This window comes from Budorcas taxicolor, chromosome 4 (assembly GCF_023091745.1).
Source record: "Budorcas taxicolor isolate Tak-1 chromosome 4, Takin1.1, whole genome shotgun sequence".
Classification (NCBI taxonomy): domain Eukaryota; kingdom Metazoa; phylum Chordata; class Mammalia; order Artiodactyla; family Bovidae; genus Budorcas; species Budorcas taxicolor.
In genome coordinates, this window is record NC_068913.1 from 115,469,976 (window position 1) to 115,491,940 (window position 21,965).

The 21,965-nt window shown below is 62.0% G+C and overlaps 2 protein-coding genes across 5 annotated transcripts; one reads left to right on the forward strand and one right to left on the reverse strand.

Annotated features, from left to right (window-relative positions):
* Nucleotides 1-528: 528 nt before the first annotated feature.
* CHPF2 (chondroitin polymerizing factor 2) lies at nucleotides 529-6,518 on the forward strand. 4 transcript variants are annotated; one of them, XM_052639109.1, is made up of 5 exons: nucleotides 529-2,191; nucleotides 2,639-2,816; nucleotides 2,922-3,203; nucleotides 3,909-4,091; nucleotides 4,764-6,518. In XM_052639109.1, exons 1-5 carry the CDS (start codon nucleotides 1,911-1,913, stop codon nucleotides 6,060-6,062), a joined length of 2,223 nt encoding a protein of 740 aa, XP_052495069.1. In that variant the 5' UTR covers nucleotides 529-1,910; the 3' UTR covers nucleotides 6,063-6,518. The 4 variants fall into 4 exon arrangements, with proteins under 4 accessions (XP_052495069.1, XP_052495067.1, XP_052495070.1 ...); XM_052639110.1 differs by having other exon boundaries at nucleotides 532-578; nucleotides 1,984-2,191; nucleotides 2,639-3,203; XM_052639108.1 differs by having other exon boundaries at nucleotides 537-578; nucleotides 1,843-2,191; nucleotides 2,639-3,203.
* Nucleotides 6,346-15,884, reverse strand: SMARCD3 (SWI/SNF related, matrix associated, actin dependent regulator of chromatin, subfamily d, member 3). The gene is made up of 13 exons (XM_052639111.1): nucleotides 15,535-15,884; nucleotides 12,420-12,631; nucleotides 10,668-10,710; nucleotides 9,673-9,795; nucleotides 9,475-9,597; nucleotides 9,135-9,230; nucleotides 8,834-8,935; nucleotides 8,431-8,592; nucleotides 7,568-7,665; nucleotides 7,276-7,411; nucleotides 6,911-7,033; nucleotides 6,702-6,803; nucleotides 6,346-6,527 (listed from the first exon to the last, which is right to left on the reverse strand). Exons 1-13 carry the CDS (start codon nucleotides 15,610-15,612, stop codon nucleotides 6,474-6,476), a joined length of 1,452 nt encoding a protein of 483 aa, XP_052495071.1. The 5' UTR covers nucleotides 15,613-15,884; the 3' UTR covers nucleotides 6,346-6,473.
* Nucleotides 15,885-21,965: the final 6,081 nt, after the last annotated feature.

Genomic DNA, 21,965 nt, shown 5'->3' on the forward strand with positions numbered 1-21,965 from the left:
TTCTCCACTAGAGTCTTTACTTTTCTGTTACTTCGGACAGTTTGTAATTTCGACCTAAACGTAAATGTTTATTTTTATTTTTTGTCAATGTGTGTTTAATACCCGTCTCCAACTGAGGGCAGGGACCATGCCCACCTCATCGACCAAACAACAAACATTTCTGAAATAACCTGAGTAGGTGATGGGGTTTGGAAAGCTCGCTGGGAGTAGTAGTCCATGGAGGTAGAAAACGCGCTCATCGAAGGTTAGAAGAGTTTTTTCCTAGGGTAGAAGGGAGTCGAGGTTGAAGATCTGGGTCATCTTCCGATTCAGGCTGGGTCCACTCACAATAGGGGCTGCGGAACGCGCCCCGGCTCCGGGCGGAGGAGGGTGGACGGTGAGCTCTTCACCTACCCCGGCCCGCTAGCGGCGCCGACTCGGGGCGGGACGACCATAGAGAGGGCGAAGGCGGAGCGAGCGGCCGGATGCGGTCACCATAGAGACGGGGACTGACAGCGAGCGGAAAAGGAAGGAGTGGGCCGGGCTGTGAGGTGGCAGCGGCTGCGGTGGCGGAGCCGGCGCTTCGGCGGAACCCTGGGGTCTGTTCTCCCCTTCGCGTCCTTCCCCACAACCCTGCAAGGGGTTGTCGCTCGATAGGAGCGACCCCAGCTCCGGTCCCAGCTCCACGTCCTCGCCCCCCGGAGCTCCCCGGGACCGGGCATACCCCGGCCGGCGGCCGCCCCTTACATTGGCCCGCCGTCTCCCCCGGCCCGGCCGCAGGGGCCTCCCCTTGGCCGGCCCCCGGGGTGTCCCTGGGTGTCCGCCGCCCGGTTGAGCCTGAGAGCGGGGTCTTTGCCCTCTCCCCACGTCGCCCGAACGGAGCCTCCCTGTCCCACTTCCTCTGACAGCCCGTGACGCAGCCAGTTCTTATTTCTGCTGCGAGACGACCAGTCTCGCTCTGGGCCTCCTTTCTTGGGCCTGAGGCTGGTCAGTAACGGCTGAGAGGGAGACGTGGGGCGGGGAGTTGCCGGGCTTGACACCCGAGCATCCGTCCGCCCGCGCCAGCTGCTTGTCGTCCTCTCGATTTGCTTCGGGTGCCTGGGGCCTTGGGAAAAGGCAGTCACCGAATCGCTCTTGACAACAGCCAGAGTGGCTTGTCACCGGCCTCCTTTCTCTTCTCGGAGGATGGTGGGCAGCCTCGGGCTCTCAGCACCGGGGATTCAGAGAAGAATGCCCTGCCCAGCAGCTCCATCAGCTTTTGTGCTCCTCTGAGGCTGTCCTCTGTGCTGAGTTACCACATCCCTCCACCTCATTAGGTGGGGCAGAACCTCTGTGCGCAGTGCCCGTGGCTCCTGACTGCCGGGAGGAAGGGTTCCTCTGGCGCGAGTGTTTTCTTAACGCGGGTGAAGAGAGTAGGAAGGCCTGGGCTCCATCTCTGTGACTGCCCAGGGGTCAGCAGCCCCTTCAGTGAGTGAGTGAGATGTATGCCCCTCCCAGATGCTCTTTGGGAAAGGCCTGTGGAGTTAGGTTTCTCTAGCTGGGTGCTGGTGTTTTGATGGCTAATGTACTTTTCCCTAACCCCAGCTTTATCAGTTGCTGCCATCTCTCTGCTTAGATACTGTCACCAGATGTATGTAGTCCTTCTTTGGGGGTTAGGTTTGGCAGGACTGAGTCTTACTTCTTCCTCTTCTGGACTAGAGGACCCACCATTAGTGGGTGAAATTGATTCTAACATTTACTACCATTTGGACTGAGGGTTAGAACCAGCACCTTGACAGCGGAAGACAAGGCAGGAGTTTCTTGGGGATTCTGGGCCCAGAAGCAAACACAACCTTGTTCTCTCGTTGACCTCACTGGCCCCAGGCTCCCTTGTTGAAAGAGTCTGTTGGTCACTGATTGATCCCTGAGGCTGTGCCCTCTGGGGCACACACATGGCCGGGCCCACCACCATGCGGCTGAGCTCAGTGTTGGCTCTGCTGCGACCAGCACTGCCCCTCATCCTAGGGCTGTCTCTGGGGTGCAGCCTGAGCCTCTTGCGAGTGTCCTGGATCCAGGGGGAGGGAGACAATCCCTGTGTAGAGGCTCTGGGGGAAGCCGGAGGGTCACAGAGTCTAGACTCAAGAACTCAGCTTGACCAAAGCGACGAAGACTTCAAACCCCGGATTGTCCCCTACTACAGGGATCCCAACAAGCCCTACAAGAAGGTGCTCAGGTGAGAGTTAACGTGCACGTGTGTGCATCATCCCCACACCCCACTTCAGGGTTGCTCCGAGTCCGTGCCTCCACTTCCTATCCGTGGTCACTGGTAATCGTCATTAGCCTTCCTGAAGCAGTTCTCTGCCTTATTTTCCATCATGGTTCCAGTTTTTTTTCCTCCTCAGGCCTGAGAAAGCCTCACCCGTTGGTGTTAAGTCAGTGGTTGGATGTTCTTCAGCAGGGCAGTAGTTGCATCTAATCCATCTAATCCATCTCCCCGAGATCAGTTCCAGCATCAGCTACTCAGTAGATGCTCTCTCCAGTAGCTCATTAGTGTTGATGAGGAGGTCTCCCCATTCTTGTCTCATCCCCAGCTCACTAATTCCTGAGGGGAGGTATACGCTGGACACGCTGGGTTCCTAAAGATTAGGGATTTGACCCTGGCACACTGGTTTCCCTGCAGGACTCGGTACATCCAGACGGAGCTGGGCTCTCGCGAGCGGTTGCTGGTGGCTGTCCTGACGTCCCGGGCCACGCTGTCCACTCTGGCTGTGGCTGTGAACCGCACGGTGGCTCACCACTTCCCCCGGTTGCTCTACTTCACTGGGCAGCGAGGGGCCCGGACCCCGGCAGGGATGCAGGTGGTGTCTCACGGGGACGAACGGCCAGCCTGGCTCATGTCCGAGACCCTGCGCCATCTTCACACGCACTTCGGGGCCGACTACGACTGGTTCTTCATCATGCAGGACGACACGTACGTGCAGGCCCCCCGCCTGGCGGCCCTGGCCGGCCACCTCAGCATCAACCAGGACCTGTACCTGGGCCGGGCGGAGGAGTTCATCGGCGCCAGCGAGCAGGCCCGGTACTGCCACGGGGGCTTTGGCTACCTGTTGTCCCGGAGCCTCCTGCTTCGGCTGCGGCCACATCTGGATGGCTGCCGCGGAGACATTCTCAGTGCCCGACCTGACGAGTGGCTCGGCCGCTGCCTCATTGACTCTCTGGGCATCGGCTGTGTCTCCCAACACCAGGTGAAGGCCCTTGCAAGTTAGTCCCCATCCCTGACAAATTAGCAGGGACCAGCAGCTGGTCTCGAGGCTGGGGGGCTGCCGGCTCTTTCCTGGCAGCTCCTGGGGTGGTCGTTGTGCCCTCCCCAGCTCTAACTGCCCCTTTCGTTCTCCCTTGCCCACCTCTGGCAGCCTTAGATCCCTAGGGCCGTCAAAAGTGGCGTCTTGTCAGGGACCTTCTGAGCAAGCCTGAAAGGTGTCCCTTCCTCACCAGTCTCCCCCCGTCTGGCCCCTCGCCCTCTGCCCTCTGCCCAACACCTGCGCCGTCTCCAGTGACCTGGGAGTGCCATTGAGGGGACTGCTCTCCTGGAGGAGGAGAGTGGCCTGGGAGCCTCCCTGTTGGTTGGAGAAGAGGGGACAATCCCAGAGGGGCCCTCCTCCTCAACCGGAGTCCTGGCCGTCTCTGCTGGCTCTCAGCTGTCATTCTTTCGAGAAACAGCAGGATTCTTTGGGAGACGAGGTCATCCTAGTTGCCTAGCGGGCACTCTCTTCTCCAGAATCCGGTGAGAGTAAGCCGAAGGTTGAGGGGACCCCAGAATGAGCTCCTATGCCCTTCCTGCTGCCTTGGCGGCAGTGGCAGTCACAGGCGTGAGCGCCAAGGGTGGTCAGGGGTAGTTGGGCCAGGCAGTTCCTCCATGTGTGGCACTGATTGGTTTCATGGTCCTCCAGGGGCAGCAGTATCGCTCATTTGAACTGGCCAAAAATAGGGACCCCGAGACGGAGAGAAGCTTAGCTTTCCTGAGTGCCTTCGCAGTGCACCCTGTCTCCGAGGGAACCCTCATGTACCGGCTCCACAAGCGCTTCAGTGCTCTGGAGCTGGAGCGGGCCTACAGCGAGATAGAACAGCTGCAGGTGAGCGGGGGACCCAGGGTTGCAGGTCAGAGGGTGCTTCCAACGTCCGGGCTCACAGATGAGCAAGAGGGGAGGCAGGGCGAGGCAGAAGGAGGCTGACTGTACCGACCGAACCTCAGTGAAAAGCACCCCAGGGAGAAGGGGCTCCGGGTGCTCTGGGTGAAAGCTCCTGGCACAGTGTGGGTTCACTTGAGAGGATCTGCAGGAGAGCTCTGAGGAGCGGGCTTGGCACCAGAAGGGTTTCTCTCCTCTCCAGTAGTGCCTCGCTGAAACCCTGCAGTCCCTGGACTTCTAGCACTGTCCTTAAAACACCCAAGGGCAGAAGGTAGAAGAATTCTCTAGTTGATGGCAGGGGGTTGCCCGAGGTGGGATCCAGGTGAAAACGAAGGTCTCCTTCTGTGAAGAGAGCGTGAGTCCTGTGAGTGAGGAAGAGAAAGGCTGCGGAGCCCCAGACGTCAGGGTCCCCTGCCCTCCACAGCGGCACTCTGCCCACCCCGTCCTCCTCCCCGCAGCAGCTGTGTGCAGATGGTGGGTCTGTGTGCCCCGTACAGACAGGCCAGGCCTCACTGAGTGTTGATGGAGTCAGGGTGGACCTCAGAACCCAGGACGCTGGAGCGTGCCGGGGTCCTGACTCCCTCGCCAGGTGCTAATGGGGCGTCCCTCCCGCCCTAGGCTCAGATCCGGAACCTGACCGCGCTGACCCCCGAGGGGGAGGCGGGGCTGAGCTGGCCCCTTGGGCTCCCGGCCCCCTTCACACCGCACTCCCGTTTTGAGGTCCTGGGCTGGGACTACTTCACAGAGCAGCACACCTTCTCCTGCGCGGACGGGGCCCCCAAGTGCCCCCTGCAAGGGGCGAGCAGGGCAGACGTGGGTGACGCTGTGGAGACGGCCCTGGAGCAGCTGAACCGGCGCTACCAGCCCCGCCTGCGCTTCCAGAAGCAGCGGCTGCTCAACGGCTACCGGCGCTTCGACCCAGCACGGGGCATGGAGTACACGCTGGACCTGCTGCTGGAGGCCGTGACGCAGCGGGGGCACCGGCGGGCGCTGGCGCGCAGGGTCAGCCTGCTGCGGCCGCTGAGCCGCGTGGAGATCCTGCCCATGCCCTACGTCACCGAGGCCACGCGCGTGCAGCTGGTGCTGCCACTACCGGCCGCCGAGGCCGCCGCGGCCCCCGCGTTCCTGGAGGCCTTTGCGGCTGGGGTCCTGGAGCCCCGAGAGCACGCCTTACTCACCCTGTTGCTGGTCTACGGGCCGCGGGAAGGGGGCCGAGGGGCCCCAGACCCGTTCGTCGGGGTGAAGGCGGCAGCGGCCGAGCTGGAACGACGGTACCCGGGGACGAGGCTGGCCTGGCTCGCCGTGCGAGCGGAGGCGCCTTCCCAGGTGCGGCTCATGGACGTGGTCTCCAAGAAGCACCCCGTGGACACGCTCTTCTTCCTTGCCACCGTGTGGACCAGGCCAGGGCCCGAGGTCCTCAACCGGTGCCGCATGAACGCCATCTCCGGCTGGCAGGCCTTCTTCCCAGTCCACTTCCAGGAGTTCAACCCTGCCCTGGCACCACAGAGACCGCCCTTGGGGGCCGGCCCCGACCCCCCATCCCCTCCGGGTGCGGACCCTGCCCGGGGGGCTGCCGGAGGGGGCAGGTTTGACCGGCAGGCTTCAGCAGAGGGCTGCTTCTACAATGCGGACTACCTGGCTGCCCGAGCCCGGCTGGCCGCCGACCTGGCAGGCCAGGAAGAGGAGGAAGCCCTGGAGGGGCTGGAGGTGATGGATGTTTTCCTCCGGTTCTCAGGGCTCCACCTTTTCCGGGCCGTGGAGCCAGGGCTGGTGCAGAAGTTCTCCCTGCGGGACTGCAGCCCTAGGCTCAGCGAGGAACTCTACCACCGCTGCCGCCTCAGCAACCTGGAGGGGCTGGGGGCCCGTGCGCAGCTGGCCATGGCCCTGTTCGAGCAGGAGCAGGCCAACAGCACCTAGTGTGCTCGGGGCCCCGCACCTCCACACACAGCCCCTGCCGGGCCCCGCCTGGGGAGGCAGGCAAGATGCATGGACAGATGGGCGAGCTTGCCGCTGTGTTTTTTTTTTTTAATAAGAAAATGTTATTAAAAGTGTCTTCTGCCAAACTGTTTTTAGGTCTAGGAAAAATGGGAGTAAGGAGACTCTGAGGGAGGGTGTGGGGAGCTTCCCGGAGGGACCCACTGCCCTTTTCCCGCCCCCCTCAATCCTCCTCCCGCCCCAGTTGCCAATGACCACACGGCTGTTATCAGGTAAATGACCTTTAATCCAGCCCCTGCCTCGCCCACAAGGTGTCGGGGGTGACAGCCAGGCCCGCGGGGACGGGCCGGGGCAGGGCCGAGTGGCCCTCTGCGGCACGCTTCCCCCGCGGGCCTAGGTGTTGCGCACGACCAGCGACTGCTCCAGCTCCTGCCTGCGCTGCTGGATCTGTAAGGAAAGGAGAGCAGGCGCAGGTGATGAGTTGCTGGTGAGTGACAGGATGGGCCCCACCCACCTGGAGGAGCATCTGGGAGCAGGCACGGCCCCATGTCGAGGGGGAGGCTGGGGGGTTTCTCTGGGGGTGAGCGGGGAGCCGAAGGGGCGGGGGGTCGGGCCTCACACCTTGCAGTAGAAGTAGCGGCTGACGGCCTCCTGGGACCAAGGCTGGTGGTAGAACTCAGCCCGGCGCTCCTCCTCGGGGTTGCCCGCCACGTCTGTCATCACCTGGGAGGGAGCAGCAGGGTCATCCTGAGTCTGGACGCCCCCGCACGACATTCACTGTGTCCCCCGCATGCTTGTCTCTACCCAGCGCTCCCTGAGGTCCCCTTCACCTTAAGGTCCCGGCTCTGGGAGCGGAGGAGGTCCTGGATGTAGCCCTTGGGGTCTCTGGAGAAGCTCAGCATGAAGTCCCTCTGGATCTTGAGCTGGTTGATGGACTCAATCGTCTCATGGATCTGCAGGTAGAAAGACACGTGCTCTCGCCTGCCCAGGCTGAGGTGGGAGAGGCGGGGAGGGGGCGTGGCAGGGGGCTCTCGCTGTCCCCTGGAAGGGCAGTCCCCGGGAAGGGGGCACGGGCGGAGCTCCAGGTCCCAAGGGCAGGGCCCTCCCGTCCTCTCCCACGTCCTTGTCCTGCTGTGTCTGTGCGTGCGTCACCGTCGGGTCCCCATCCTGTTGCAGCGCTGGGCTCCAGCCCCACCTTACTGTCCAGAGCGCTGATCTCCTGCTGGTTGGCCGTGGACAGCAGGAAGCTGCTCATCTGCCCCTTCAGGGGCTCCTCCACCTCCACGTCAATGTCGTAGCACGCCGTCTTCTTCTGGTCTGACGGGTCCACGCTGCCAGGGAAGGCCAGCCCTTGGTGTCCGTGCTGCCCCGATGGAGGCCAAGGGCCTCCGAGGCCTGATGTGGGGGGTGGGCAGAGGGAGGGATGGGGCGGCGGGACCACCATAGTGACTCCCAGCTCTGAGAAGCAGGGTTGGGGGGCCCCTCACCTGATGACATGGTTGATGACAATCGGGTCAGGGGGCAGCAGAAGGGCTGTGAGGCGCTGGGGAATCTCAGAAAACTTCAGCCGGGGACAGTCAAAAATCTGCAGTAGGAGAAAAGAGGTTCCCTGCTGTGCACTCAAAAGAGCCTCCGTTCTCAAAAGGCCCCCCGAGCAGCCAGCTCTCAATGGGGAGGCGGGGGCCGGCCCTGGGCCTGAGGCCTGCTTCCACCGCTCACGGCGCCACCCCGAGCCGCTCAACTTCACACGTTGGCCTCAGTCTCTCCATCTCTGGGAGCCGAAGGCAGGGGCACTGATCTCAGGGGGCTTGTTAGAATTAAATGCGTCAGTTACACACGAAGTGCCTGAAGCAGCGCCTGGCATGCGGCGAGTGCTCAATAAACATCGACTGTTGTTTTCACCACTCAAGTCTACCTGTGGTATTTATTTTAAAGTTATATTAATAATAACCTCTAGTTTGGCAGAATCACTTCCACAGCAGTTTGATTCTCCTAACTGCCCAGTGGGTGAGACGGGACAGGCGTGGTGAAGATAAGGAACAAGGCTGCAAACAGCTAGATGATGGACCCGGCGACTGGCCCCAGGGCCAGAACCTGGGGGCCCTAGCTCCAGGTGCCAAGAACATGTTCCCCAGAGCCGCTAGCTTTCTGGGGTTCCCGATCGGCCTCACCTGGGGGGTGGGGGTGCTGAGACGGGCGGGCTGCAGCACAGGGCGGTGTGACAGAGCCCGGATGGGAACCCCGGTCTCCGGCTCTGAGATCATTCCCGATGGAGTCAAGGAGGCAGGGTGGTGTTCCCGAGCAGAGGCCCTTCCCCTCCCCGTGGCCCCAGGCTCAGGGGAGAGGGTACCTGCTGGAAATACTTGTCGCCGTTGATATACTCCTTGTCGTGGGAGTCCTGCAGCCGGTTGGTCTTCACGTATTGCCACAGGGCCTGGACGATGGCCGAGCGGCTCTGCGTGTGCAAGCCCAGCAGCCGGGCCAGGCGGGGATCCAGTTTGAACTGGGGAGGCTGAGCCAAGGAGGCCATGAGAAAATGAGACAAAAAGAGAGCGGGAGGGGCTAGGGACTCAGGACTCGGGGGCTGCGGGGCCTAGGCTCCTTGGAAACAAGCTTCTGGAGCAGGCAGGGTGGAGGGGAGAATGGGGTCTCTCAGGGCATACAGCTTGCAAGCCATGGCCCACCCCAGCTAGGAGAAGGGTACAGGAGGCGGGATGCTGGGGGGAGCGGTGTCTGGGAGTGAGGGCACGCACCTGGTAGTCCAGCATGAGGAGCAGCGTGCAACGCACACTCAGGTCCCCCGGCCTCTTCACCTGGAACCCATCCGTCTCCTGAGTGGTGGGTGTCCGGTGCCACTGTCCAGGGATAGGAGCTGAGTCACCTCACAGGCCCGTCTGAGCTGGTGGGGCCTTGGAGCTCTGGGTGCAGGACTGGGGGCCTGGCGGAGGGGGTCCCCGACCCACGTCTGCGCCACTAACGGGACTGCATTCTAGGTTCTTTAGGACAGTGGCCTGTGGCCAGTTCAAGGGCAGGAGGGGTCTGGGTCTTTCTTACCTCCACGAGGTGGTTGTCAGGGCCATAGAGGTCTTTGTCCAGCTCAATGACCAAGCTCTTGAAGAAGGAAGAGAACTTCCGCTTCTGCTTGCTGGGCTGTGGGAGAGGCACGGACCGTGGGCGCGGAACAGGGCCCACGGTGGCAGAGTGAGTTGGGAGCGGGTAGGGGCTGGCCAGGTAGGGCCACACAGTCAGAAGCAGGCCTGGGCACGTCTCTCTGGACCACCCTCCCGCAGCCAGGGCTGACTTCCCCAGCCCTCAGTGCACACGTCCAGTACCGGCCTCAGCTCAGCCCCATACCCACCCCAGGACACCTGGAGAGACCTGGGCCAGGACGTACGTCATCCAGGAGCTTCCCCTCCACCCGCAGCTCCCAGGAGGCGATGCTGCCGTCAGAATCCTCGGCATCGGGCTTCGCAGGGTTAAAAGTATTGGAGATATAAAGACGCAGCTTGCGCTTTTGCTGTAGAGATAAACAGTGTCATACAGAGCCAGTTCCCAGGGGGCCAGCCCCGGCTTCTCCCCCAACCCAAGGCACCTTCATGGGCCGCTTCAGAGCCTCCTGGATGTCCACCCGCTTCCTCATGATGGTCTGATCCAGTTTCCTCTCAAACGCCAGGAGGTCCATGTAAGCCTGGGACTCCGGGACCAGCTCCCGGATCTGGAAGTGGGCAGGAAGCGAGGCAGGGAACCAGGGGCTCAGCCAGTCTTGCAGGTTGGAACGTGCGGGTGTCACGTGGCCCCAGGAGTGTGCGAGTGTGGCAGGTGGGGAGCTGGCCACATTCAGGGCAGGGAACTTGGACAGCGCAGACGGGACCTCTGAATCCAGCCATGAAGGCCTGGATGTTACAGGGATGAAACTGCTGCTCCCACTAGGGAGATCCATGCATTTCATCACTAGGGGAGGCCGGAGCAACCATGGAGGCCAGCAAGTGCTTAGGGCTTCACCTCCTCATCCTGTCCTTTCCCTGTCACACAGCCTCTGGGTTCCCTTGGGCACCTGTGAAGTGGTCAGGGGCCCCTGGGGTCCCTGAGACAGGAGATGTCTCGGCTTGGGCCTACAGTGACATCTCACCCAGATGTTCTGCTCGAGCTGGGGTCTCAGCCGTCCTCCAGACCCAGCTAGGCCTGGGTCTCCTTACGCTGCTGGGCCTTCCGGCCAGCTTCTGTTCCCTTCTCTCCTCTGCCAGCCTGTGGTCCCCAAGCCCTCAGCCCCTCTTTGTCCCCTGCCTTTATGTCTCTGCAGACTGCTGGAATTCAATCTGCAGCCCCCCCAGACCCAGGATCCTACCCCCTCTGGCTCTGCATCTCCCCTCTGCCCCACCCCATCCTTCTGGCCCTGGGGGAGCCTCATTTCTTAATTAGCTTTTTAAACAAAAAAAGTGAAAGTGACTATGATGTTGAAGCGCTGCTCCTGAGGGGGGAGGGGAGGTGGCCCGGGGTGGTGGTGGCGGGGAGTAGGGGGGAGAGGAGGGCGGAGCAGCAAAGGGTTGGGGGTGGGGTGGGCTGGGGGCTGCCGTGAAAGGCACTCACCCTTTGAGGGAGGATTTTGTCAGCCATCTTCCTCCTCTTGGCACTGTACATTTTTTAAAGAAAAAACCAGGTTACCATGGCGACAGATCTGGGAGTAACGAGGCCACCTGCTAAATTATCCCGACATCTCAGCCCGCCGCCTGGCTGGGGTTCCCACAGCCCGCTCATCTGCCCGCCCGAGGGGCTATGCCGGCGCCGGCCGTGTGTGGTTCTGTCCTCTCATGGGGAGCGGAGGTGACTCTGTCCTTTCTCTGGCCTGGGAGCCCCTTTTCTGCCCCGCCACATCCCCAGATCCAGAGAAATTAGCCTTGGAAGGGGCTCGGAGCAGGGGCGCTGCAGAAATGTTTGGGGAAAGCTGGGCAGAGGCAAGGACAGAGTGGGGGGATGCATTGTGAGGACTTTTTTTCCCCTCCTCTGAGAAGGGGCACACAGTCCAAGGTGGCTGAGCTGGTGGGGAGGGGAGCTGACCCCCTTGCCCCATTCCAGAAGCAGGAAGTGATGGTGTGAAGCTGGTGAGGACCAGCACCCCAGCCACCCTCGGCTAGGAAGGGGACCCTGATGGGCAGGGGGTGCTCATGCCCTTGGACCACCTGCCAGCAGGGCCCAGGGACATACCCACAGGTATCCAGATAGAGTGGGTACGGATGTTCCCCTCTGGGGTGTGGCTGGTGGGCTGGACCTGGGGTAGCAGTTGGGACTTGAACTCTGCTGGATCTACTAGCGGGTTCCGACTCCCAGAAGCAACCCCAGAAAACCCTTGGCGAGTAGAAATTAGAACCCAGCCTAGGGAATGGCTGCATACTGCCCCCGTGTGGTGGTCTCAACCACTGCCCCGGCCCTGGCCAAAAATCTATTCAAGGCTAGACAAGCAGGTTTCACTAAAGGTCTGGTTTGTTTTGAAGAAACTATCTCTGTGAAACTCTCCAGTTGTACAAGATAAATCAGGGACTCTACAAAAGAATGACTCACTTTGCAAAGAATTCCTCATGGGCTTCCTATAAATGGTGAATTTTCCTTGACATGTAAAAAAATATTTAATAATGAGGTAAAATCCACATTGCACCTTTTATAGGACTCCATCTGGTGTGCAAAAGGAAGCATGTGTGTTTGGCTAAACAGTGAAACCCAGAGGGGTATCTTTCTTGCCAGGCACCAGCAGGGGCTTTTGGGGCTGGCTCAGACAAGGAAACAGGCTGGCCCTTGGTGGCTTGAGGGCAGACCCGTCCAGAAGACAGACCATGGCAACTCCTCAACATTTGAGTGCCCAAGAATCACCAGACAGCGCCAGGGGGCAGAGACTGCCCACCATGGGGCAAATCCCAGGCTCTCCCGCCACTGGCCAGGGATTCAGATTAACAAGATCCGGAGTGGGGCTTTCGAGGAGTCAAGCCAGGGGCGTTTCTGAGGAAGGCGCACTGGACAACCGCGCTAGGAACCGCAGTGTAAAGCTCGCCCCTGAGCCCTGGTGCCACAGCCCCGCCTCCATCCCCCGAGAACCAGGGGACTGGGGTGCAGAGAGGGACAGAGCAGGTGACAAGGAGAAGGGCGCGACGGTCACCGCCTGTCTCCACGGTGTGGGCACACAAAGGAACCGGGCCAGTGCCCCCTCAGCCCACCTCCTGGGAAAGCATCCCACCCGGGACGCCTGCTCCCTGCTGACCCCTCTCCGCCCGGGCTTCCCACCCCGTCCCTCCGGGTCCCGCGTCCGCCCCCTCCGCGCTGGGCACCCCCCCCACCCCCACCCCCGCTTACCTGCGGCTCCGCGCGGGGGCGGTGGGCACCGGCTGGCCCTGGCTCTGGGCCTGGCTCTGGCCGGGTGGGGGCGCTGCTCGCTTGCGGGCGGGCTCCATGCCCGCGGGGGCCAGGCCGGGTCGCACGGCGGGGCTGCCCATGTACGGGGAGCCCGGGGGGCCCATGGGCGCCCCCTGGTGGGGCATCCGGGCTCCAGACGGCATCCCGGGGCGCTGGGGAGGGGGGTCGGGGGGGCGTGAAGCAGACACAGGCGCCCGGCGGTCAGAACCAGGGCTCCGGGCTCCAGGCGCGCGGAGCTACGTCTCCCCCCGAACCCCGAGCCCCCCGACCCGTGACCCTGCTGCCAACGGCGCGATGCCGATGGGGCTGGGAGGGGTGGGGAGGGGCGGGGGCGCCGGAATCGCGCGGCTTTGGCGGAGGGGGCGGGGGGGGGGGTGGTGGTGGTGGCTTGCGTCTCGCTGCAGGAAGCTAACTGAAGCCAGGCAACTAACTGCACAGGGCATCGCCAGCCTCGGATTTGCGGAAGGTGCCGCGAAGATGAATATTAATGGCGCCTTTCAACCTTTTCAAAGGATGCTCCTATCCACACGCTCCTCTGCAAGACGGACTGAGGGCCTTCTATCCCCACTTGACGGATGAGGCAACCGCGGCTCAAGGAGAGAGGCAACCTAGCCAAGGTCGTGCAAGGCCCTTTCCTGAGGGGCCCGGGGTTTGTGCTCTCTCTGCTGCTTTCGTTTAGTTCAGGGCTGGCTCTCTTGCTCCGGACTTCTGCCGTCTGCCTTCCCGTTTGCCTGCTTCCCAGTCCATTTCCAGGGGGTCCTGCCTTCCCTGCCTTCCACCCACTTTCCTCTCTGGGGCCCTGCTTTTGACCCCTCCGTCCCAATCCCTGCCCCCTTGCTCTGATTCCCAGCCTCTACCTTCAGGGGCTTGGCTGAATTAGCCCACCTGCATAATTTATTCTCAGGGTGAAGGCTTGGAGGTAGGGCTAGAAGCAGCTTGAGGGGCTGAGGTTAGACCTCACCAGAATTCTCCTTGAGGGGAGGGGGGCTATGAGGCTTAACTGGTGATGGGTGGTCCAGAGGGCTTGGGTAGGTCAAAAGTATGGACATTTTCTCTTATATCTCTCTCTCCCTTGCTGTCTGCCTGAATCACCAGAGATGGCCCCATCCTACAGACTACAACTACTCCCCACCCTACCCCAGTGAGGTCAGAAGTCTGGGTTCCCAGGGGGCACGGGGAGGCAGGTGAGGCAGGTGTGCGCCCTTGCTGCTACCCGGGTGCTCAACTGGGATATAGATGACAACCCAGTGCATCGAGTGAAGTGTTCCACAGACTCGTAAAACCTCACTTGTCCCATTCCAGAAGAGAGGCTGGGGAGGGCCCAAGGGGCTGTCAAGCGGAGGGTGGCCAGGATGTGGACGGGGGCCAGGAGAGCAGGAAGGAGAGCAGAGAGCCACGGTCGCAGACCCTGTGCCCCTGTTATACTGTCTGAGCGCCACCCACTCCACCCCAGGGGTGCAGCTGCTCCCCAGAACAGGGAAGCGCCCTGCCCCTGAGCCTAGTGAATCTCCTCGCATTGCCCCCCTCCCCCGGGTCCCTCCTGCCCGCCGTGTCTAACCCTAACCCCCAGCCAACCAGCTGTCTCTGCCCGTCACAGCCTCAGCAGTGAGACCTGCCTGTCCATGTGTCTGCCTCCCCCACCCCACCTGACCCTGTCACTCACACCTCCAGGGTGGTGGCCCATAATGGAACCCAGGCCCGCCACTCCCTGCCAGCACAGACAGGGCGCTGGGAGTGGGGCTCAGGCCACCCAAGAACTGAAGCAGTGAGTTGACTTAAAAAAAAATCCACATGTATAGACTCTCTCACTCCTAGATGGGCCTTTTATTGGGACACCCCAGGCAGCAAGATCAGGGCTGGTCATGAGGCTAACCAACATGGGGACCCCTTGGAGTTAGCCCAGGGACCCATGGGCCTGGAGAACAGGCTGCTTTGGGAAAGCCCCTTTCCTCATCAGCTGCTCTCCCATTTAATGAGGCGGGTGGTACTCACTGATCTGCTAAGGAGGCCCCAAGAGGGAGGCCTCCAGAGCCCCTAGAAGGCTGTGCTGGCCAGCAGGGATGGGTGACCTGCCTGAAGGGCCAACATTTTAGGGGCTCTGGCCTCTCTTACTGAGAACGTGCCTTCCTTGGGGTCACAACCAAATTTGGCCATAGTAAACCTGACTGCTTCCTTTCTGCCCGGCTTCAGCACCAGTGGCCGTCCCAAGTCCTGGAGCCTCTGCCTCTTCTATGCCACAGCCCTTCCAACCCGTCCCCACCCCCTCAGGCTCCCTGGGCTCACTCAGGCTCCCAGTGGGCCTTCTAAACCTGCCCCTCATGTCTCCAGGCCTCCCGTCCCTGACTCCAGCTCTTCCTTCACACCTTTGAGGTGTTAAGGACATCAGCTTCTGGTGGTGGAGGCTGCCACAGGATCCTCAGACCCCTTAACCTGGGGTCTGCCCCTAGAGAGGGCCTCTCTCTGGCCCTGATTGGCAGAGGCCAGGGGCAGAGCCCCGGAGCCCTCAGCCCAGGATGCAAAGGTGGTTCAGCCCCAGAGCTTCCCACTCACAGCGCCGCCAGGGTCACCTGCTCCTTGCTCCCGAGACACTGTCCCAACTGATGAACAAGCAGCCCAGCGCAGCGATGCCAAGTCCCCCCACCCCCCACTCCCAGGGCAGGGGTCGCACCTGGGCTCCACCAGGAAAAGAAGGGAAGACAACCCATCGGGTTGTCCCCACAGGGGACCCACCTACCCACCCACCCACCCACTCACTTTGGGGGAGACCGTCCCCAAGTTCTACCCCCAAGCCCCTGACAGGAACCCATGCAAACGCCTGCCTTCCCCGCCCCGGGGCACCCATCGCCGGCCAAGCCGCCTGACGACGTGTTCGGGCGCCCCCAGGGCGCGCCGGCACGGGGCTGGGGCCGGGCCCGCTGGGCCGCGACGCTCCCGCTAGAGGGGTGGGGTGGGGTGTGGGGGGAGCGGGAGCCCCCTCCCGGCCCCTCCCGACCTTCCCTCCATTCAGCCCGAGCCAGCTCGCTCGCCCTCCCCCGCTAACTTTTCCCCCACTCACCACCCCATGGACCAGAAACTCAAAAAGTTTGCTTTTCGTGGCTTTGCGCGCCCCTCCGGCAACTTCGTCCGCGGCCATCGGGGTGGGCTCAGCGGCGCCTCTCACTCTCTCTCTCTCTCTCTTGCTCTTTCTTTCCCTTTTCTGCCTTTTTTTTTTTTTCCTCCAACTCTCCCCTCTGAGTCCTGCTGGGCTCTCTCACACTTCTACTCGAGCGGAGTGGGGAGGGGGCCCCTTCAGGGCTGCCCTGACGGCCCACGGCCCACGCCGCCGCCGCCGCCGCCGCCCGCCAGCCGCCGCGGCTGCCGCATTCCTGCACTGATAAGACAGAAATAGTCCGGCGGCCCGGGGTCCGCCTGTTGACTCGGCGGGGACGGAGAAGCCTGCCTTTCCCAAGCTTCGCCGGGCCCAAACAGCGCAGATAAGCGGCGAGGCTCGCCGGCCAGCGCGGCTCCGGGCCGCTGGGCAGCGGCGCCGCCTGCCCGAGGCCGCCCGAGGGCCGCGGGGAGGCGGCGGCAGCGGCGGCGGCGCGGGGAGGGGACGCGAGGGGAGGCGGCCGGGGGGCTCGCCGGCCACCCGGCCTCTCTCGCCGCAAATAGTTTTTCGCTTAGGGAATTCGCCGGCAGGGAACAGGCCGGGAACAGGCCGTTCCAACTTTGCCCCCAAGTGGCTCCTGCCGCATTTCTGAGGCCCTTTTCCCCAGAGACCTGGCAGGCCAAGTAGGGAAACATTTCGCTGGGAAGGAATCCGGGGTGGGTGGAGGGGGTGGTGGTGGCGGGGGGCGGGAGTCGAGCCCGGAGGAGGCCTTTCTCCGGCACCGGGCGGCCGTGGTGGGTGTGCCCCGGAGGCGGTGTGCCCTGCAGTCCATAGATGTGTGCGCCCTTGTCTCACCGCTGAGTGTGTCTGCACCCTGGTGTGGGCACGGCCGGCGGCCGTGGGTGTGGATGTTTACGTGCGTGCACAGATAAATGCCTCCTCTGTGTGCCTCCCTCCACCGCAGCCTCCGGTACGCGCGCGCGCGCGGGCGGGCGCGGGTGCGTGTGTGGCTGGACACGGTCTGTGTCTCCCCGCTCGGGGTGTCTATTTCGGGCTATGTGAGTCTTTGTCTCTCTGTAACAAAGTCGAGGCAGTAGGGGAAATTTCGGAGAGAGGGAGGTGGGCCAGGCTCGTGAGAACGGGAAGGGAAGCGTGGGGGCAGGCAAGGAACTGGGGTGGACGGATGGGTGGCGAGGGCGAGGCCAGCGCGACCTGACGGCTTTGGAATCGGGTGGGGGTGGGGGTGGGGGCGGGGGACCCGCAGGAGCTGGGGCGCTGGGTATGGTAGCGCCAGTCTCTGGACCCCAAAGTAAGCAGGGGTAGGGGTGGGGCCGTGAGGGAGCCCCAGAAGGGGTGGTGTGGAGGGAGCTGGGGTGAAGGAGGGACAGGAAACAGGAGGGGCGAACCCTGCGAGTCCCCAAGCTGGGAGCACTGGCCCCGCCCACGCCCCAGAGGCCACACCCTTCTCCCCGCCTCCGGGAGGAAGCGCCCCAGGGGCTTTGAGACCAGACGGGTCAAGTTTATGCCTCCCGGGGCTGCACTGTCTGTACCCAGGTGAGGGCGGGACAGGGCCCTGGGGAATTTGTTGGAAATTTTTATTCGAGGTTAGATCCCGAAGACCCAGCCTGACCCTCAACCCTTTAGAAAGCCATCAGAAGTGGGGACCAAGAACCCAGGGAGCGGCTCTGCCGAGGGAGTCTCTTTTTGCTTGCAGCCTGATTTCCTTGGCCCCCTGTGCTTCTGGCTGTCACTGTCCATTTCAGTGCCCACAGCCAATCCCCTGAAAGGCTAGAAAAGGCATGTGGTCCAGGCAGCTCCTCCTCTACCTTACCAGAGACCTAGAGAGCCCCCTCCTACCACACCTCTACCCAGGCTTCCCCCAGACCCACACTCACAGATAATGGGTCCTGGTGGGTGGGAACGGGTGGGTGTTTGCCACTGGCCACGAAGGTGTCTGCTGGTAACCTGGGGAGGTAATCTCTCCAGTCTGTCTAACTTCCAAAACCCCTCGCTCATTCCCATCTCCAAGCCTCTGCTCCTGCTATTCTTTTGCCTGGAATTCCTGAAAATGCTCCTCTTCTTGTCCCAATCACATTCATACCTTAAAGCCAGTCTGGAGCCCCACCTCCTCCAGGAAGCTTTCCTTGGTTCCTCTTCCATGCACAGATCTTTCTGCTCTGTGAATAACCATTACCATCTACCCTGGCCATGAAATGGCACTTTGCTGACTAATGTCTCATGTGCCCTGAGTTTCATGTGTGTTATATAGAGTTTTCCAAATAGGCTGCAGCGCCATGAAATCTGGGGCTGGTTTTCAGGCCCATTGTCCCTCCCGTGCCTGCACACAGGGACTAGACCTGACTAATGCCTACTAACACTTGCAACCACCCAGAGCTCAGTGGGCCACCGGACAGAGCTCATCCTCTGCCACTTACCTGAAGATGTGAGTCATCAAGGGCACCCCACCTCCTGGTGGGTGCTTCTAGCGGGGACATGTGACACCTTGGAGGTTCTGGGGGACAGGGACAAGGGCAGACACCTCTAGCTTTGTGTAAAGCTCGGAGCTCTCAACTCTTGGGGAGGCCTTTGGGGGAAAGAAGACAGAACAGGAGGTGGATGGGCACAATGGGCACTTGGCATTTGTGAGGGGCTGGTCTTGGTGGTGGGCAAGACTGAAGGAGGTGGTCAGGCCAAGGAAGGGATCTGGTAGTACTGAGGGGAGGGTCACTCAAGTCGACAGACAACACCTTCCTGGGCCACCCCAGGCCCAGGGCCTCGCCCTGCAGCCCCCTCTCTGGAAGGCATCCTTACCCACATAAACACAGCAGATACATAGTGCATACGTGTCCCCCGGGGCACAAACACCAATGCAAAGGCCAGAGGAACAAGGAGTCACATGAATTTGCACCCACAGGCACAACTCGATCACGATTCTGCCCACTCACAAGGCCCTCACCAGCAGACTGCTTTTACAGGGGCGACCCCAGGTGTGCCCCCACCGTGGGGGCTGCCTTCAGACCAGAAAGCAGGGGCGCCAGTGTGGGTGTCCTGGGGCCAGGACTCCCATCTCACAAAGGCCAAGATCCTCAGGGCTCAGCCCCAGAAGGGCGCTCAGCATGAGCCACGCCGCCCGCTGGCTCCTGCTTCCTGCCCCGGGTGGGCAGGAGGGCCCCGATTTCAGCGGGCAGGGTGCCCTCCTTCCCAGCTCAACGCGGCCGATGGGCCCAGGCCGCGCTCCAGGCAGGCCGCGCGCGTGTCCGCCCGGAGCCGGAGTCCCCCCTGCCGTCCCCCCATCTCTCCTTCCCTCGCCGAAGCACCACCAGCACCAAATGGCAAAGCGCCTCTCCCCGCGCGCGCGGAGAGATGCGCCGCGACCGCCGGGACGGGCTCTGCGGCCTCCCGCCTCTCCACGGCGCCCGAGCGGGGGGCGGCCGGCGCTGGGGGTGGGTGGGGGTGGGCACGACCCGGCCCGCGGCCGCCCTCCCTCGCCCTCGCCCGCCCGGGGAACCGGGCAGCGGCGGGAGCCGGCCCGAGCATGCGCACTGCCGCCTCCCTCGCGGTGAAGGTCAGCCCAGGGCCTAGCTGCAGGACTCAAAGGCGGCGGCGGCGGCGGCGGCGGCGGGGCGGGGGGATATAGCCGGGAGACTTTTAACTCTTTCCCGGCGGGAGGATGGCCACCGAGGCTGGGCCGGGGCGCCCGGAGGGTCCCACCCTCCCGCCTTCCGCGGGGAGTCCCCGCAGCGGGCACACGGCTGGGGGTGGGGCAGAGGGGGCAGGACGGGGAGGAGGGGCAGGACGGGGAGGAGGGGCAGAATGGAAAGAAGGAGGCTAGGAGAGGAGGGAAGCCGATCGGGAAGGGAAGACGGGGAGGGAGGAACAAAGGAAGCCAGGCTGGAGGGGGAGACCGCGTTCCGCCGCCCCCGTCCCCGTATCCCCAGCAATGACGGTCTCCTTAGCGCCATGAAATTACCCCCACAGACTGTGTGTGTGCGCGTGTGCGTGTGAGAGAGAGACTGAGAGAGAATGAAGTGAGACCACTGGATCAGGCTGAGGACCCCTGATTTTCTGTGTTCTGGCCCACCCCTAAACCCAGCTTCCATTTTCTCCGCTGGTCACTAAACGCCAGGGCATGTCGGGGGGCGGAGAGGCAGCTCTGATCCAGCCGACCTGCCTGGCCCAAGCCCCAGGCCCCTAGGAAACCCTGGCTAGACCTCGGGGCCTGGCCCAGTCCCCAGGGCTGGGCCAAGAGGAGTCTACACCTTACGCCCCACCTCTGGTGAGAGGCTTCCTCCAGCCAGAAGGCAGGACCTTGGCAGACCAGACCAGGGGCACGGCAGGCACAGTCCTCCCCCTCATCCTGGCTACTCCCCCCAGCCCTTCTGAGGCCAGAGCAGCCTCCCTCCTCCTGCGAGGATGTTTCTGGGCCCAGGACCTGCTCTGCTGCTCTCCAAAGGGGCTGTCCATCTCCGTGGGACTTTGTCTTTCTGTGTCAGTTTTGCAAACACACAAGAGAGACAAATATGATAGAAGCAAAAAAAAAAAAAAAGAGAAAGAAAGAAAAAAGTAGGGTGCCAAGACCATCATGTGACCTTGGGCAAGTCACTGTACTTCCCTGTTCCCTGGACCTCTGGGGCTCAGAGGGAAGGCCCATCTGGGATTCACAGCATGTTCCCTCACTCCCCTCAGGGCCACCATTAATCAGGTCCGGCTTCTCCGGTAGCTCAGTTGGTAAAGAATCTGCCTGAAATGCAGGAGATGAGGGTTCGATCCCTGGGTCGGGAAGATCCCCTGGAGAAGGGAATGGCCACCCACTCCAGTATTCTTGCCTGGGAAATCCCATGGACAGAGAAGCCTGGTGGGGCTATGGTCCGTGGGGTCGCAAAGAGTCAGACACAACCAAGCAACTAACACTTCCACTTCCTGTAGCAAAAAGCAAGCCACACTGGCCTGGACCCATTCTGTGAGGATAGGTGGGTCTGCGGGGTGGTGTTTTTCCAGGACGCCAAGGGGTGCTATCACTGCCCCAGCTGGCTCCCACAGCCTCGGGGGTACAACCCAGGGCGTAGCTCTGCCAGGCTCGGGGAGCAGCAGGTAGGTGTCCCACAAAGCCATCCTTGCTCCCTACTCATCTTCTTCCAGAACCCGTCTGTCTGGGTAGATTCAGTGGCAAAAGCAAGAGGGCTCCAAGCAGAAGGGGGCTTCTCCCTCTCTTTCTTGGGGAGTGGAGGTGTAGGTGCCTACCTTGCTGCATAGCCTGGGGAGACCCACTCACACCCTCAAGGGGCTGCAGCCAGCACTCTGCCCTGCTGGCACCCCAGCCGTCCTCTTTCTTGGCGGACAGGGGCCCCATCCAGCACTTCTGATTTCCTCTCCTGTTTGTCCCACAGCTGATACCAGGAGAAGGTGCTGGTGGCCAGCACCCCAGCCCTCACCCCAGGAAGTTAAGCTCTGCTATGGGGCTCTGACCAAGGGGTTGGACAGAATTCTGCAAACCACTGCATTCTGAGGCCAGAGATGTCACCTGAGTCAAGAAAACTGATACCAAAATATATATATCCGTACTTCCTTAAAGGATTTTTTTGGAAATTAAGCCAGGTGGTAGCAGGCAGTGGAATGTACAGATAAAATGTCCAGGGGAGCCACCAGGTCCAGGTCTCCAGACCTCTGTAACTCCTTTAGGAGGGAAGGGTGAGCCCTGCTCACAGGGCCTGAAAGGGCCCCCTCTCCTCTTAACATTAAGGTGCCATTCTTCCCTGGTGTCCCCTGGGCCAGGGTGGGGGGCTGCCATCCTGCCGTAATGCCCTTTGTGTGCCCACTGTGTCTGGAGTCATTGAAAGGCCCAGACTCCCCTCAACTCCTGCACCCTGGGCCCCACGAGGCTCTGTGCTCCCCTCTTCCTCAGCCATCTCGCAACCCAAGTTCTTCTCCATGTGGTCTGTCATAGGAAAGTGTCCAATACACGCAGCCATTTCTGTGAACATCTGTTTTGCCTTCTTGTGGCAGAAGCCACTGAGTAACCACTGCCCCTGAAATCCTCTGTGCAGGGCAGTGGTTTTCACAGAGTCCGCCTTGCCACTGGCCTCCAGGTGGGGTAGGGACCCTCCTTGCCTCTTGCTGCTGCTGCTTCCAGAGCCCTGGCTTTGCATCTTACCTCCACGGCACCTTCTTTCCTGGAGCATCCGAGCTCCTGGCTCACAGCCATTCCCCCTGTCACCCCTGGCCTCTTCCTGCTGCTTTCCCAGGTCCTCGTGGACCGCCCCTCCCATACGTCAGGGCTCTGGGTTCCTGGACGGCCTCTCCTCCAGCAGTCCTCCGCCCTCCCTCAGTCCCTCATGCCAGCTTCACCTCTTGCATCCTTGTCATTCCAGCCCCACCACCAATCTGTGGACATTTTCTCT

Coding starts and splice junctions, on each gene's coding strand:
- SMARCD3 (XM_052639111.1), bottom strand. CDS start 15,612: ATGGCCGCGGACGAAGTTGCCGGAGGGGCGCGCAAAGCCACGAAAAGC. Junction 7,034..7,275: donor TCAGCGCTCTGGACAGTAAG/GTGGGGCTGGAG, acceptor TTCTACCTGCAG/ATCCATGAGACGATTGAGTC. Junction 6,804..6,910: donor CCCAGAGCCGGGACCTTAAG/GTGAAGGGGACC, acceptor GCTCCCTCCCAG/GTGATGACAGACGTGGCGGG.
- CHPF2 (XM_052639107.1), top strand. CDS start 1,911: ATGGCCGGGCCCACCACCATGCGGCTGAGCTCAGTGTTGGCTCTGCTG. Junction 3,204..3,908: donor GCTGTGTCTCCCAACACCAG/GTGAAGGCCCTT, acceptor ATGGTCCTCCAG/GGGCAGCAGTATCGCTCATT. Junction 4,092..4,763: donor GCGAGATAGAACAGCTGCAG/GTGAGCGGGGGA, acceptor CTCCCGCCCTAG/GCTCAGATCCGGAACCTGAC.